The sequence below is a fragment of the Phaethon aethereus genome (assembly GCF_964289735.1).
Source record: "Phaethon aethereus genome assembly, chromosome: 15".
Classification (NCBI taxonomy): domain Eukaryota; kingdom Metazoa; phylum Chordata; class Aves; order Phaethontiformes; family Phaethontidae; genus Phaethon; species Phaethon aethereus.
In genome coordinates this window covers 4,728,389-4,742,641 of record NC_138591.1, presented here as the reverse complement: position 1 = coordinate 4,742,641, position 14,253 = coordinate 4,728,389, and the positions used below count along the sequence as shown (strand labels likewise).

General features: G+C 42.4%; 1 protein-coding gene across 1 annotated transcript in view; it reads left to right on the top strand.

Annotated features, from left to right (window-relative positions):
* SDK1 (sidekick cell adhesion molecule 1) overlaps window positions 1-14,253 on the top strand; it is a gene marked incomplete at its 5' end in the record, with an annotated part of 412,638 nt that overhangs the window by 361,896 nt on the left and 36,489 nt on the right. Inside the window, 3 exons of the mRNA XM_082006804.1 lie at window positions 2,926-3,061; window positions 4,944-5,003; window positions 6,987-7,088. Of these exons, the coding sequence (XP_081862930.1) occupies window positions 2,926-3,061; window positions 4,944-5,003; window positions 6,987-7,088 (298 nt within the window). The remainder of the gene's footprint in view (window positions 1-2,925; window positions 3,062-4,943; window positions 5,004-6,986; window positions 7,089-14,253) is intronic.

Here is a 14,253-nt window from a genome sequence, read left to right as displayed (position 1 = left end):
TCCATGGCAAGGAGAAAGACAGTTTTCAAGTCATTTATTTTCTGAGCTTTCCTGTCCTAAATTTAAAGGAAGGAAAAAATAGAGAATGACGTGAAAGCATAAGAAAACAAAGAAAACACTATCAACAAATCAGTGTTGTACTGCAATGAGGAATTTATCTGTTAGGGAGCTATATGGCAGAGCAGGGAGTAACAGCCTCTTTCTCAGCTTCAGTAGTGTTTTCCTTTTCAGATTCTGCAGGATATTCTACCTCAACTTTTTTTTTTTACTTTTAAAAAATTCATTAATAATTAAAATAGGAAAAGACATTGAATCTTTCCCAGAGCACCTTCCTTCTAGATGATAATTAATGGAAATACAAATCCATGTAATGTTCACAGTGGTTTTTTACTCTGTGAAGTTTATTTCCATGCTGGATGGTCTTTGTTTTCTTGCAGCCTCTCTCCTCCTTTGTGGTCATGCACTCAAGATGCATCTTGGTGGGACAGTGCCTCCCTTTACCCTGCCCATGGAGAAGGCAGTCCTCACGCTTTGAGTTGTGACTCCTCCCTGCCAGGACAGAGGGAGGGAAGGACACTGCCATGCTGCGGAGCCCTTCTCTGCTGGGACACCATCAGAGCTAAGGCAGCTTCAGTAGAATACAGAAAACAAAAGAGGAAAGTCAGAAGACTAGGAAAGAAAAAAAAAAATCATGATGGATATACTAGTAATTGGCAGTAAACCATATGTCATCTTCTCTACCTTGTGGAGGAGAATGTTCCAGCTGGTCCATGAACGATCATGTCATCAGGCAGCCCTGGAGAAGGTCGTCGCTTTGTGTGGTCTGTTTACTCAGTCTCTTGAACAAGGGGCTCAGTCTGAGACTAGGAAAGGCTGTTGTTGTACAGGAGGTTGATTTATTTGCATTCTAAAATGGAGTCTGAGAGGGAATATGATTGCCCTTTTGAAAATACATCACAGGAGTAAACGCCCCATAGGGAGAAGAACAATTTAACCCAAAAGGCAATGTTAGCACAGGAACAAATGGTTATAAACTAGCTATGAATTATTTAGATTAGAAATTAAATGAAGGTTTCTAACCGCCCAAGTAGTGAGGCTTGAAACAGCTTTTCAATAAGAATACTGGGAAGCAGAAAAATCAGCTTGTTTTCTGGTGGAGCTTGCTCTGTTTCTGCAAAGGACTTGAAGAAGCTGTTTTCTGCAGTCTTAAGGGCCTAGTTCTGATGATTCTTGAGGTCCCTCACAACCCTATATTCCTAGATCATTCTGTAATGCAGATGCTAAACAATAGTGAAAGGCGGTCAGACCTTCTCCAAAGGATGGAGCACTATAATGAGCATGAAACATAATGATGAATGAGGTTCTCCAACCATGCAGAGCAAGTACAGCAAGATCTTGGGACTCTTTGGATTGCTTTCAGCAGACTCAGGGTAGGACAACTGCAAAAGCAGCAGGTCTTGCAGGAGGAGTTTCTGCTCCTTTTCCTGGTAGCTGTGTAGCTTGCTTATACTCTCGTTTGCATACTTTGTAGTTTATGGAAACCAAAAAAGAAGTCTTTCTACTTAATTCCTTCAGCCCTCACCCAAAGCAAAGTCCTTTACACTGAGACAGGACAGCCCTCTCTCTCCTCTTGCCATCATAATGAAGTAATGGAAAATTCTTGTCATTTCTGGAAGCAGAATATTAGGTTATTACCAAAAATCTTTCTCTTTTCCTGTAAAAATATTCTTACTTTCTTCATTAAAATTACATGTGGTGTTACCTTCTATTGTGACAGTGTTTCACACTAGCAGTTAATTTTTTCCACAATGGACAGAAGGTTTTCCTTAGTAAAGTTCTCAAGACTGCTAGGGATCTTTCTGGATTAAAGGCGAGATCATCATTAAAATCCTTTTCATTTATACTTTCAGCCCCTTAAATTTCAGTACAAGAATCTTTAGAAGATAAATGGCTCAGGGCATCTTTTCTTCTCTGCGGTTCTTAGCCTGTATTTGATTCATGAAAGTAATTTTTTTTTCTCAAACACGAAGAATCTCTTTGCTTGTCTTTATTTAAGCAAGCCATTCAGACAAAAATCTCCTTTTCAGTGTACTATCTGTATCTGAAGGAAGATGTGAGGGGCTGCTGAAGAATCCTTGCTGAGGCACTATGTCTTTGAGCATCTTCCAGCATGTTGCAGAAGAAAAAAACCTCCTATTTGAGCCAGCCCAATGGTCATACATACCATGCTGCTCCAAGCTGTTACGGAGGAGACGTGGGTTCGCCTGTGGGACTGGACCTGTGCAACACACCAGAGTCCGTCATACTGCGACTCTTCTCTAAATGCCTCTCTGAGGCTTTGAGACCTATTTTCATCTTCCTAATTAAAGCCTGAATACACTAATGCTTTGTTACTTTCTCATCAGTCTTCCAGTAAAATAATGCCAAATGAAGAATGCTCTATGAACAGCCCCCAAGGAAAATAGCCACCAAAGAAATGTCTTCAACAAAATAATTTATTTCTTTTCATCTCCAAAGAAGTAAAATACTAGTTTGCTATTCCACTGGTGGTGGCCAGCAACATGCATTTTCAGGGACATGTTTGCTTGTATTCTTTATCACCCACAAATTTCTGTGGACCACGAAGGAAAGGAGCTTAGCTCCTAGTGTAGTGCATCAGGTGTCAGTGTTTAAGCAAAGAGCCTTTTGTAATTGCTACAGCTGAGTGAAATCATCAAAGTTGCCGTTAACTTGTGTTTTTCAAATTACACAACCTTTGACCATGTATATTTTTTAATTTATATTTAATTTACATTTATTAATTTTATTCACCAGAGAGCACAGTCTCCCTTTGCACAGGACCGGTGTCGGCTACTGCCCGTTGTGACGGATGTTTGGTGCAAGGTGCATGTTAACAAGCCTGTTTTTAACGTGAATGTTTTTCAGCCACCCAAAGTTGAGAGTCTAAACGGCTTGCTGTTGGGATACCGGATCTACTATCGGGAGCTGGATTACGACCCTGGATCTGGAACAGAATCCAAAACCATCCAGAACCCTTCAGCTTTAAGAGCAGAGCTCACACGTAAGCCTGTGTTTTGGACCCTATAATATTCCAGAATGGTAATCCGTCGTTATACCAGACACTGTATGCCCTCTTGCCCCACGGAAATAACACACAATTGTGTCTGAGAGTGCTGGGGATAATTTAGCTTTTACACAATAAGGGTGAAGATGCTGAAAAATGCTAATAACTCTGATCAGCATCGCTTGTAATGGTGCACTCTAATCTGTGCCAGCATGCTTGAATTGATGTTCTGTCCCCCAGGTATCTTCGGATTTCCAGCTTTCTGTTACTTCCATTTCATGATTACCCTAGTATACTTTGTTCTGCCGTCAGGCACAAAAAGAGGAGGACTTAATTTTCCTTGGCCGGGAACTTTTTTCTCTCTTGCTATTTTTTAATAGTTTCTATAATTGATATTTTGGGGGTTTTTTGCAGTATAAGAAAAGAGCTGAGGAGAAATTTTAAATATAATTTTTACAATTTCGTAGTGCTTGTCCCTATTTTGGAAGAAAATAGCAAAAATGAGCAAGAATTTTAAGGTGCATGCTTGCCATGTTAGTCACTGGGGGTTTTGGCTCACATGGAAAGTAAGTAGAGAGGGAGAGGATTAATAGAAAAATGAAAGGATTTCTAGACAAAGGCTGGAAAGGAAATCAGAGGGACGAACAGGCAGAACAAGGTGATGGGAGGGAAAGATGTGAGCACTCGGTATCTTGACAGATATGGTCCAGCAATGAGATGTGCTCACAGAGGGACCAGCTTTTGTCTTGTTTGATGTCAGTGGAATATTCAAAATTAGATAATACTCACTTTACGAGCAGCAGAATAGGGTTGAGTGAGACTATTTGCAGAATAGTCTGAACGCATAAAAGTGTTTTTTGCAAAAGCAAGAGTGATTTTTGTGGGGGTGTGGAAAAAGCGGGCGTTTTAAATATAACGTAAGCACCTAACCCTGACCTCATTTATATCATCGGTGCTGAATCAGAGTTCTGGGACTGTACGGAGTTTTAACCATGACACAGTAGCGATGTAAAGTTCCTGTAGGTGTAGGTATACATAAGGTTTTTTTCCAAATGAAAGCTGAATGACTGACTCTGTATATTATCATGAAATAATGACTTTGGATGCTCTCTAGTCTCACAAGCCAGGGACCCTGTAAAACCTACCGGTTTCCTCTCTTCCCTCTTCTTGGCTGGCTCTGGCTATGTTCCTGATAGCTGGTAGAACTAGAAAAAAACCATGCTGTACCTTTCCAGGAAGTCAAGAGAGAGAGAAAGAGGTGGAGACAAGTGTATTTTAAGAGAAATTTCTCTCTTCCTCCTCATAATATGACAATTCTCACCTTAGTACACCTCTGTTCCTCACTGACCCGTGGTTTTGCACAGCTTAGCATATTACAACAATTCACTCACAGCAGGAATATTGAATTCTATAAGTGAAGCTGTGGGAAATCTAACACACATTTAAAGAAATGGGTCCTGTCCTATTGTAAGTGTTCGCTCTTTGTGGCCCGTGCTCCAGGTCTTTACCCTGCAGCTCTTCAGGTTTTGAATTTTGCATGTTGAGTGATACGGATGTAATAGTGTTGAGAGTTCCCCCCCTAGAAATTGTTTCATTTTTACTCATTTGTTCTATTTAATCTAGGAGCCAGAACATTTCTGTGTTGTATATTTGTGAGGTCCTCTGTTTGAGGAGGAAATGAAACAGCCCCGTGTGAGTGAGATGCTTTTGATGTGTTACAAGAGAGCGATGTGATTTTATTGCCCTTCAAGGTATAGTCTTAAAGCTCAAACTGTGTATGTGTGTGCTGCATCATTTGCCTCTGTCTCTGCTGTACATCATTTGCAATAACTATTTCCTTGCACTGTAACAAGCTTTCTGCTTTGCTTACCCTGAATAGCCCAAAGCAGCTTCAAGACAGTGAACAGCAGCTCTGCATTAACGACGTATGAATTAACACGTAAGTGCACATTGCCTTTAGATGAGACTCTTTGTAATGGTTCAAAATACACGCTATAGGCAAAGGCCTATGGTTCTCCTCAGTGAATCTAGCAGAAATCAACACAGATTAATGATTCGGCTTTTTTGAGTTTCTTTTTCTTTAAGCCTTTGCTTTCCCTACATCAAGAGACATTGATGACACAAGTAGGTAGCTGTTGTAAAAATGTGGCTGCTAGGAAGGTAAAACATTATTGACTGTAACAACCCAGTATTGCTGATGCTAAATGAATTTTGATTCGCTTGCTACATATTTTGCAGTCCATCTGAGTTTAGCTGTATCACATCATTAGTCCTATGATTCAAGCATTGCGATGCTGAGGCATTCTGTGGAGTAGGAGGCCAGTTTACAGAGAGCCCAATGAATTTATGTGCATCTCCAGAGGTGTTTTCAATTGGAAATGAATAAAATAGCATTCGACAGAGTTAAAAGGCAAGTTGCTTTGTGGTGATGATGGTTCACTAGATAGGTTTTGCCCAAGGCTTTTGAGTCACAGATTGTGATGGGCTAAAAAAAAAAAGTGAAGCCCTATCCCCACTGAAACTTGCATGCATGAACTCTCATGTGCTCCATTTTCTTCCACATCCAGTTAACACTAAAATCTCCCTTGTGGCTTTTCATGGCAGCAGTCAAAGTTTCCAAGTACAAGCTGCCCAGCACTATATCCTATATATCTTACTATTTTTTGTTTGTTTGTTTATGAACTTCGCGTCATTATTGCTGATTTGCTCGCTACATGTTTTGCAGTCCATCTGAGTTTAGTGGTATTACATCAAAAAGTTAGCGATGTATCAGATATCATAACAGCCTGAAACCGGGGAACGGTGCTGGACTCTGAGTCAGATGTAGGAGCACAACACTTGTAAACATTTCTGTGAAACTGAAATTAGACAAACGTGTGTGATTAAGTTTATTGAACCTTACCAAACTGATGGCATACCGTCAGCCACAGACTTAAGGATACTATGTGATTCATAGATAGCAGAGAAAATTATTGGCAAAGGGAGAAATTTAGACCTCTGGCCATGCGTGTCTTAAATCAATTCAGTGCTTATTTAAATACAGCAATTTATATTATTGATTGCTTTCTTGCTCTAATTTCACTGTTAAATATTTTAGATGATAAATATTTCTGTTAGGATTGATTCTTTCATCCTGAAAATGCAAAATCTGAAATGAAACCGCTCAGGCGCTGCCTCCCCTAATGACGTTGACATGATTCTACTCCACTCTCATTTGCATCTACTAATTACCCTCAGACAATTGTTTTTTTTCTAGATTTTTTCACACTGCTCTCGTTCTCCTATCTCATCTGTCAGAGTAGTTTCTATACATCAGGAAATAAATGTATTGCCTGGTAGCCAGATGGAGTCCAGACTTCAAAGTCTCCTTTCTCTTTGTGATTGATGTTCAGGCTGTGGTCACTTTGAAGGAGAAGGATGCCCATGCCGTACTTTGAACGGGACTCCAGATTCACCGCTGCAGGTTGTCTTCTGCACCCCGCTCCAGCAGTGCCATTCTTGAGCAGTGCCGTTGCTAAATGACTCCCCGGATGAAAGTCCCTAGGATTAGGCAAAGGCATCAAGCCATGTTCTCTCCTACCAGTAGAGATCAAAAGGAGCCCATATGTTGAACATTCAAAGCAAAGGCCTGCCTTTTCCTGTCATTAAGAATGACCTAGAGATGTTCCTCTAGCTAGGTACCCATCAGGAATGATTCCTCTCACTGGAGCAACACTGTGAGGAAACACTGGAAAATCATGCCATTTCACTGCAAAGTTCTTTCATAATTATGCAAATCCTGCTGTGATGTGTGAATTAAGGAATGATGGAAGTACAGACTGCACTAATTGTACTATCACTAGAGGTGATAAAGAGGTGATGGAGTCTACAAAATACCTGTAATACAGTATAAATAATTACATATAATATTTTACTTTTTCAGAGTTGAAGAAATACAAGAGATATGAAGTACTAATGACAGCTTATAATGTAATTGGTGAGAGCCCTACCAGCACACCAGTGGAAGTGTTCGTGGGTGAAGCAGGTAGGTAAAAGGAAAATTAGTTGATTTTTTTTTTTTTTTTTTTTTAAGTACTGACATGTTTCAATATTCTCCAGATAATATTTAATATTTGCCCAGGAAAGGAATGATTTGAAAAATGCCCTGGTCATGCTCACTAACATGAGTTTTTTGGCACATCCTCTTCTGGAATAGGTTGGCACTGACAGTTTCTTGCCATTTGAAAGCCAGTTGGTCTACACAAATAAGGGAGAAACGGCATTTGAGAGAAAGAAGAGAAAATATTTCTGGAGTTGCAGGAGGATGACTGTTCATAACAAATTAGCTTGAGGGAAAAACTGAGTCAAGTTAAAGTGAAAAGTGGAGCACAGGAAAGCCACAAGGGAGAAGAAACAAAACTACTAAACAAGGGAGACTTGGAAAGCCAGTTCTTTTATTTTATAGCTCTCTGTGTAGAGACATTGCCTGTGCAACACACCTTGCTGTATTTTCATGCTCTTGAAGTCAAGAGGACATTGTTTCCAGTTTAATGCTGGCTTTGGAGGCGCAGATGACGGTTACTCTCAGGAACATGCAGACCCTGTACCTGCATCCAGGCCCTACAGAAGCAGAGGGTCCATGGCACTATTGCTGCTTTTAGTTATTATGCATCTGGTGCATGAATCCGGGCTGTATTTATGAAATGTAACTTGCTGATCATTTTTAAATCCCTCCACTGGAAGGCTGAAGGCAGAAATCGGGACAAAACAGTTAACTAGAGACTTCCCTGAATGCTTTGTGGAACAGATGATTTTGCAGAGCCCAGATAACGCACAGCAGAGTCTCTTCTTCTCAGTGACTCTGGCTTAGAAGCGCAGGACTGGAATAGCTGATGTCTTCCTTGCAGCCACGGCGGCGGTGCCGTATTTATGGTGGCCCCTTGCTGGAGAGAGGCTGGCGCTGAAATAGTTGTTAGTTATGGTATCAATTTCTGCAGTAGCATCTTTTGAAGCTTAGAACAAGAATAGGCGACGCGTACCCTCCCGTTGTTCAGTCTGCTGCCGTGAATGAATCTGATTACGCTTTTGTTCTTCTGTCTCAAGGCTAGGATGCAGAAGCTATCAAACCCAGCACTAATTCATTTTATTATTATTCATTAAATATTGTATTGCTCAAAACTAAGCAAAGCACTTTTTTTTTTTTAAACTCTACTGCACATTTTTTTGAAGTCTACTTAACCTTTTCATTTCAAACATAGTGTAACATTCACTATCTTTCTCTGAAAACATCATAAATTAATCAGAGCAGCATAGTGCTGGAGAGACAGCTGGCAATATTTACTTTTTTTCTAGTTTGCTGCTGCTCCAGCTTCTGCAACTGCAGCAAAGAAAGCCCCAAGTGGAGCCAACTGTATCTGGCTTCAAAATAGATTTTTGTTTCAGAGCTAAATATCTCACTGCTGCAAATGGAGCCAGAACATGCATTTATACACATGTACATGGCACAGAAAATCAGCTGGGGAAAACAACGAAATGCTGTTATGTCATGTCTTTTAATCCCATGGTCCGGGTCTTCCTTATCATAACTCAGACAGGGAACAGGGCAATGGAAAGAGCCAAACTTGGGAGGAAACTGAGACATCGGGGAGACCTTCTTTTACAGGCAGGGCTGGTATATCTGAAGTTGTAGTGTGACTCAGATGGCTTTTTAGAGATACTGGATTTACCTCTGGTTAGGGACAATCCAGGTTCGTGTGGTAGAGATGATGAACGTTGGATCCTCCTGCCGATTTTCCCCCTTGTTCTGTGAAGTTATTATGCTTTGTTATATAACTGCCTCTTCCACCTCCAGAACTGGCTGTGATTTATACTGTGAGTAAAATGATTGGAGCTGGTATTGCAATTTAAGTTTTAAATTGATTTGTGACACCTCTGAGTTAGTGTGCTGTGGAAATACAAGTTTTTGTTGTTATTGTTTGCTTGATGTTCTTACCCATGGTAAAGGCAGGTAAACAGCAAATTGGAAAAAATGGGTCTGCTTAGATTCAGCAATGGGGCATCCATGTTAAAAATAGATAAAACCTTCCAATAAACAAGCAGCACTGACAGCACAGGCATAGCACTGAACATAAAATGACTGAAGGGAACCGGTCCCTGGTCTGAAGGCCCCAGATAACTTATGTCTCAGTACTCTTAAATGGTGCTTCATTCTGCTGTAAGGGTTGCACTAATGCTGGTAGGTGTGAGAACATTCCTTTCTAGGTTGTAAAAAGGAATATACAGCACGTGCCTTTGGGGAAATGTGCTGGTTTTAGGCCAGCTCAGTCAAAATACCCAATTCTGTTAAGTTCTGGTGTGTGTTTCATACAACATAGGGCACCTGGAAATAATCCTGATGGTTGATGTGCTGCTCAGCTTCTTTGACTGGTGCAGCCAGGCAAGCGACACAGAAGGAGTGTCTGTAATTATTTCCTTCCCTCTTGCGCTCTCCCCTGTTAGATTTAAGGTTTTGCTATCATCGTATCTGGATTTTTACAATAAAAGCTCCAGTAGGCAAGGGAGCCCCCTGACAAACTTGAAAAGACAAGCCATTAGCAGTTTGGCAATCAAATGAGTAAAAAGTGCCCAAATGGGGAGTTTCTCTCAAGCCCCGGAGGGCTGTTGAGCTGTACCCCAGCCGACAGTCTCCTCGGGCAGCCCGAGGGCTCAGGTCTCACTTGCCTTTCACTGATGGCAGAACAACCCGCTGGTAGGCAACAGGCCAGCCATGAGTAACAGACATCTGTGTCCTGACTTGCCTGGTGAATAAGGGAGATGGATGCAAGTATTTTGGGTTTTTCATGAGTTTTGGGTTATTTGGTTTGTTTTGGGGTTGGTCTTTTTTGCGCTGCAGGTAGAGCAAAATCTTTTTCTTGTTACAGTAGCCCATAAGATCAAAGCCCCAGCAGAGGCTCCATTTTGAGTTCTGCCTGGATGTTTGCAAAACTCACCGGTGTGGAGAGCAATTCTTCCCTGTGTCAGGAGAGCGGGCTGGGAGTCCTCACGCCCAGCGGTGCCAGGAAGGATGCGCTGCCTGTCCAGTCTGAGCAGAGCTGGTGTCCTTCCCCACCTGCCTCAAGCGTCTGGACCCCTCTCCTCCGCAGACCGGGAGATCCTCGTAACGCCGCCTTTTGAGAGCTGGCTGCAGCTCTGCCCTGCTCGTTAGAGAACCATGTGCATCTCCCCACAAATGACAGAAAAATTGAAAGCTGCCACTTGCAGAAATTAGGAAGGGAGTCACAGCCCCATCGGCAAGGCCCCTTCTCGCCTTGTTAATTCATTTAACAGTTCAGCTGTCAGGGGTGCCGGCTTTGATTGGGAAGGCAGTGTGTGTTCAGTGAGAGGCTGGGTACAGCTATTCATCCCAGCCCTAAATGCAGCTGCTACCAGAGGTGCTGTTCTGCTCGACTGGAATTAAGACTCTGTTAGAGCAGCCACTATATCAAGAGCATTATTCTACCAGGTCGCTGTCACTATCTGATTGTGTGGTGGGCTCTGGAGTTCAGGAGACTCCGCTACCCGCATTTTAATTAAACAGAAATCACAGGTTTGGAGCAGGCGTGCTTCACCTAATTTGGGAAGGTGAATAAAATGGAAGGCGGCAATACAAATCCTGTGCTAACGAGCCTGCAGCCTCCAGTGCTTCTCCCATATACTGCAAAGCTGTTCTGGTTGAAAAATAATGGAATTCATAATTTCTTCCAGCAGCTGCTGCTGGAGGAGAGCGCGTGTGTGCGGAGAGGAGGTAGCAGAAGGCGTGAAGTGCACCGAGAGACACTAGCCTTTAAACAGGTTCTAAATCCATTTGTGTGAAGAGGGGAATGATGTGTGGCAGTATAACTGATGGTGACATTGGTGACCTTCAGAATTCACAAGAACTGATGAGGCTGGTTTGTTGTTGTTGTTCTTTTTAATAATGATCTCTGAGGGCTGGTTCTGCAATGGGAAAGGGAAGGAATAAAAAGAGCTGGAAGATGAAGACTTCATAGAAGTCCTCTGTTGAAATGCCACCTTGGTTTCTAGCATCATCTTCCAGAAAAGCAGGTTTCCTGGCCATCTCACATTCTTCAAAGTGAAACTGTAGCTTGGAAAGGACAGGATTGGGATGGGGGACGACTGCTTCTTACCTCTTTTTTCTTACCATCTTCAAAAACTTGAATTTACCTCTTGGTGCAAAGCTTGCAGATATCACAGCAAATTTCCCCATTCCCACTGTTATCTGCAATTATTTTCATCTGCCCTCCTGCCTGTGGCTCCACAGATCTTCCTGGACAAAGACAAAATACAGAGAAAAGGCCACGCTATGGGGAAAGAAGCCTCATAAGGCAGCAAAGACTTGACTCCAGACACCTCGTTCCCCTTGATAAGCTGCTTCTAGCAAAGAGCTCTTTTCCCGTCTTACCTGGCTATCTGTGCTTGAGCAATGTCCCTTTGTCTCTTGTGCTAATGCCAGAGAAGGTTTTCAGAACAAGGCTGCTTTGTCCTTGAGTGTTTTCATCTCTTTCTGCAGGCCTCACTCTTTTCACATGTTCATACACAATGCCCTACATGGTGTCACCTCCCCATCGTAGGTCGCTTTCTGGAGGAAGGAGTCCCTCAGCACTACCTTGGGCCCCCATTTCTCTTACAGCATGGAAGCTTTATCTCCTTCCCTGCCCCGACGGGACCTGAGAAGATGCTGTGCAGAGAAGTCCCCTGTGCCTCCTTGTTAACAGGCTACAAGAGGAATGGCCACATTTCAGTGCATTAGAGCTGGCAGCTTCACTCAGTCTGCTGTGGCCCTCTTGGCTGTTTTCTCCTATCTGTTTGGGACACGTGGGCCATGTCTCTCGGTGACTATGCAGATAGGGAGCACATTGCTGCTGGCACAGCTAGAAGAACTGGGTGGGCATTTCCATCCCAGACGCCACTGAAGGAAGAAGGAGGAGGATTGTCGTGGTCATTTCACATTGCAGTAGTCTAAAATCTGTCAGCCTAAGGACAGTATTTTCCCTTGATAAACAAAGGAGGATGGAGGGAAGCTGTTGGAAAGTAGTACAATAAATAAATCATTAGTTTCACTTGCTCAAACTTTAGACAAAGAGGTTGACCTTCCTTGGCACTTTAAAAGCACCAAGCCTTTGAAATGCCAAGGTATTTGCCTTTTAATTGTTGACGCTTTTGAATATCAGCAAAAAGCTACTTTTGGGGCATGGCAGGGTGTTTGAAACACCGATCTTCCTTTTCCCCTACCCTTTAAATTTAAAGAATATGCAGAGCTGTTCCAACGTCATGCTGAATTGTGAATGAGCTCTATGCAGCCATTCTGGGAATGCCCTGCTCTACGAGTGACACTTGGTTTTCATCCTGTCCCCAGTGGCTTTCTCCCTGAGGAAGGAGAAGTTCTCCTCTGAGCTCAGAGTTAAAGATCCAAGCCATGTTCTCCAACAATGCACTAAAAGAGAGAGTAAAATCAGAGCAGAGCAAGAAAGGGAAACTATACAAAGATGGAGGGGGGGGGGGGGCGGTGGAAGTGACAAGACGTTTCCTGTTTGGACTGGAACAGAAACTTCTGTTCAGTTTCTCTTGCATTACTGGAAACCATTATGCCTGTATCCCAACGGCATTCCGTTTCAGAGAGTAGGATCAGCCACTGGGTACATCCCATCAGTATTTCTTGGTGGATTTTAAACTCCTCCAGACTCACTCTATACATGGTTTCCACTTGGGGCTTGTCTGCAGGAAGTGCAATTTGGATTTGTTGTTCCCATCAATGCAGCTCCACTGGTGGTAATAACAGCACAGATAGCACTCGGCTGCATTATCTAATCCTGCAGGGCTGTGACAGGATAGTGAAAAATAACAAACTAAAGTGTGCCTACATTAGAGCATTAGTCATTGCTTGTGTGTACCAGTATTGCTGCACTGCTGGGGAATTATGGATACGAATTTTCTATATAAACCTTGTCTCCCTTTCCTATTCAAACTGGCCATTTTCTGTAAGGGTAGTTTTACGTTCTTAATCTGTTTACAGATGAGCACAAAGGTTTCATAATTAAACTTCCAAATTTGCTAGCTTAGCTGAGTAGCTGTTCTTATAATGGTACGACAGAAAGGAACCGTGCCAGTGTGAGTCTGTGGAAAAAGTGTCCTTAACGTCAACATGTCAAAAAGACATCCCTGCAGCTCTCTGGAGACTGAAATCTAATGTCAAGGCAGAAGGAAGCAAAGTCTAAGTGCAAGTCATACTGCTGTCAAAGCAAGTTATTCTACCATATAGGAAACAGAATTTTAAAAGAATGCACTGGAAAGCAGTGTCCAGATTGAGACATAGATTTGATGGGCTTATTTGACATCTTTAATTCTCCATTGACAGTCCAGAAGCTCCCTAAAATGATTTGCAATGTTTTCATGCTGCAAGTAAAAGCTGAATGCTCGCCTCATTAACAGCTCATTAAGTTGTTAATATTGGTCATAAGCAGCCTTTGGTACAGCATAATGCTTTATACAGTGCGGCAGCTCCTGCTTAGCTCTGGTTTAATTGCCTCTTTTTATCACGTCTCGATGTAGGAAAGATGTTTCTGTCCAAGCGACAATATCATCGCTTTTTGATCAACTGAGCTTGCTTATCTCTGCCACTGCTGTTGCTGGCGTGGGTGGTGTTGGGCTGCGATTGCCATACGATGTTTTGCTCAGATGATGAACTTCCACCTCACAAACCCAACAATTTGATGTCGATTTTCAGTACTGGCTGTAGCCTGAGACCGACAGACTCTCCTTACTCAAATTCATCATCAGGACTCCTGTCTTTGTTCTGTAGTTGGTGCAAGCAGCCGTGGGAGTGGTAGGACAAATTAGCTGTTCTGCTGCAGTGTTATATGGCCTGTGAAGAACTGAGTGCAGGGACATCCCTGCACAGAACACAAAGGGCGGAGGGATGAGAAGCCTGATCATGTATGCAAAGCCTTACTGAACTAACAGCAGAGCTACTCCATTAAAAGCAAAGGAATTAACCTTCCTTTCAAAAACATGAGCGGTGAGTAGTAAAGTAAAATGGACCATAAATTGCACTGGTAAAGAAGTGGGGAAGCCCCTGGCTGATAACTCATATACAAGCAGACACAGGCTAGAGTTTGAGTATTTTTGACTAAAGGGTTATATTTGCAGCCAAATTTCTAATTCCTCTAATTGTG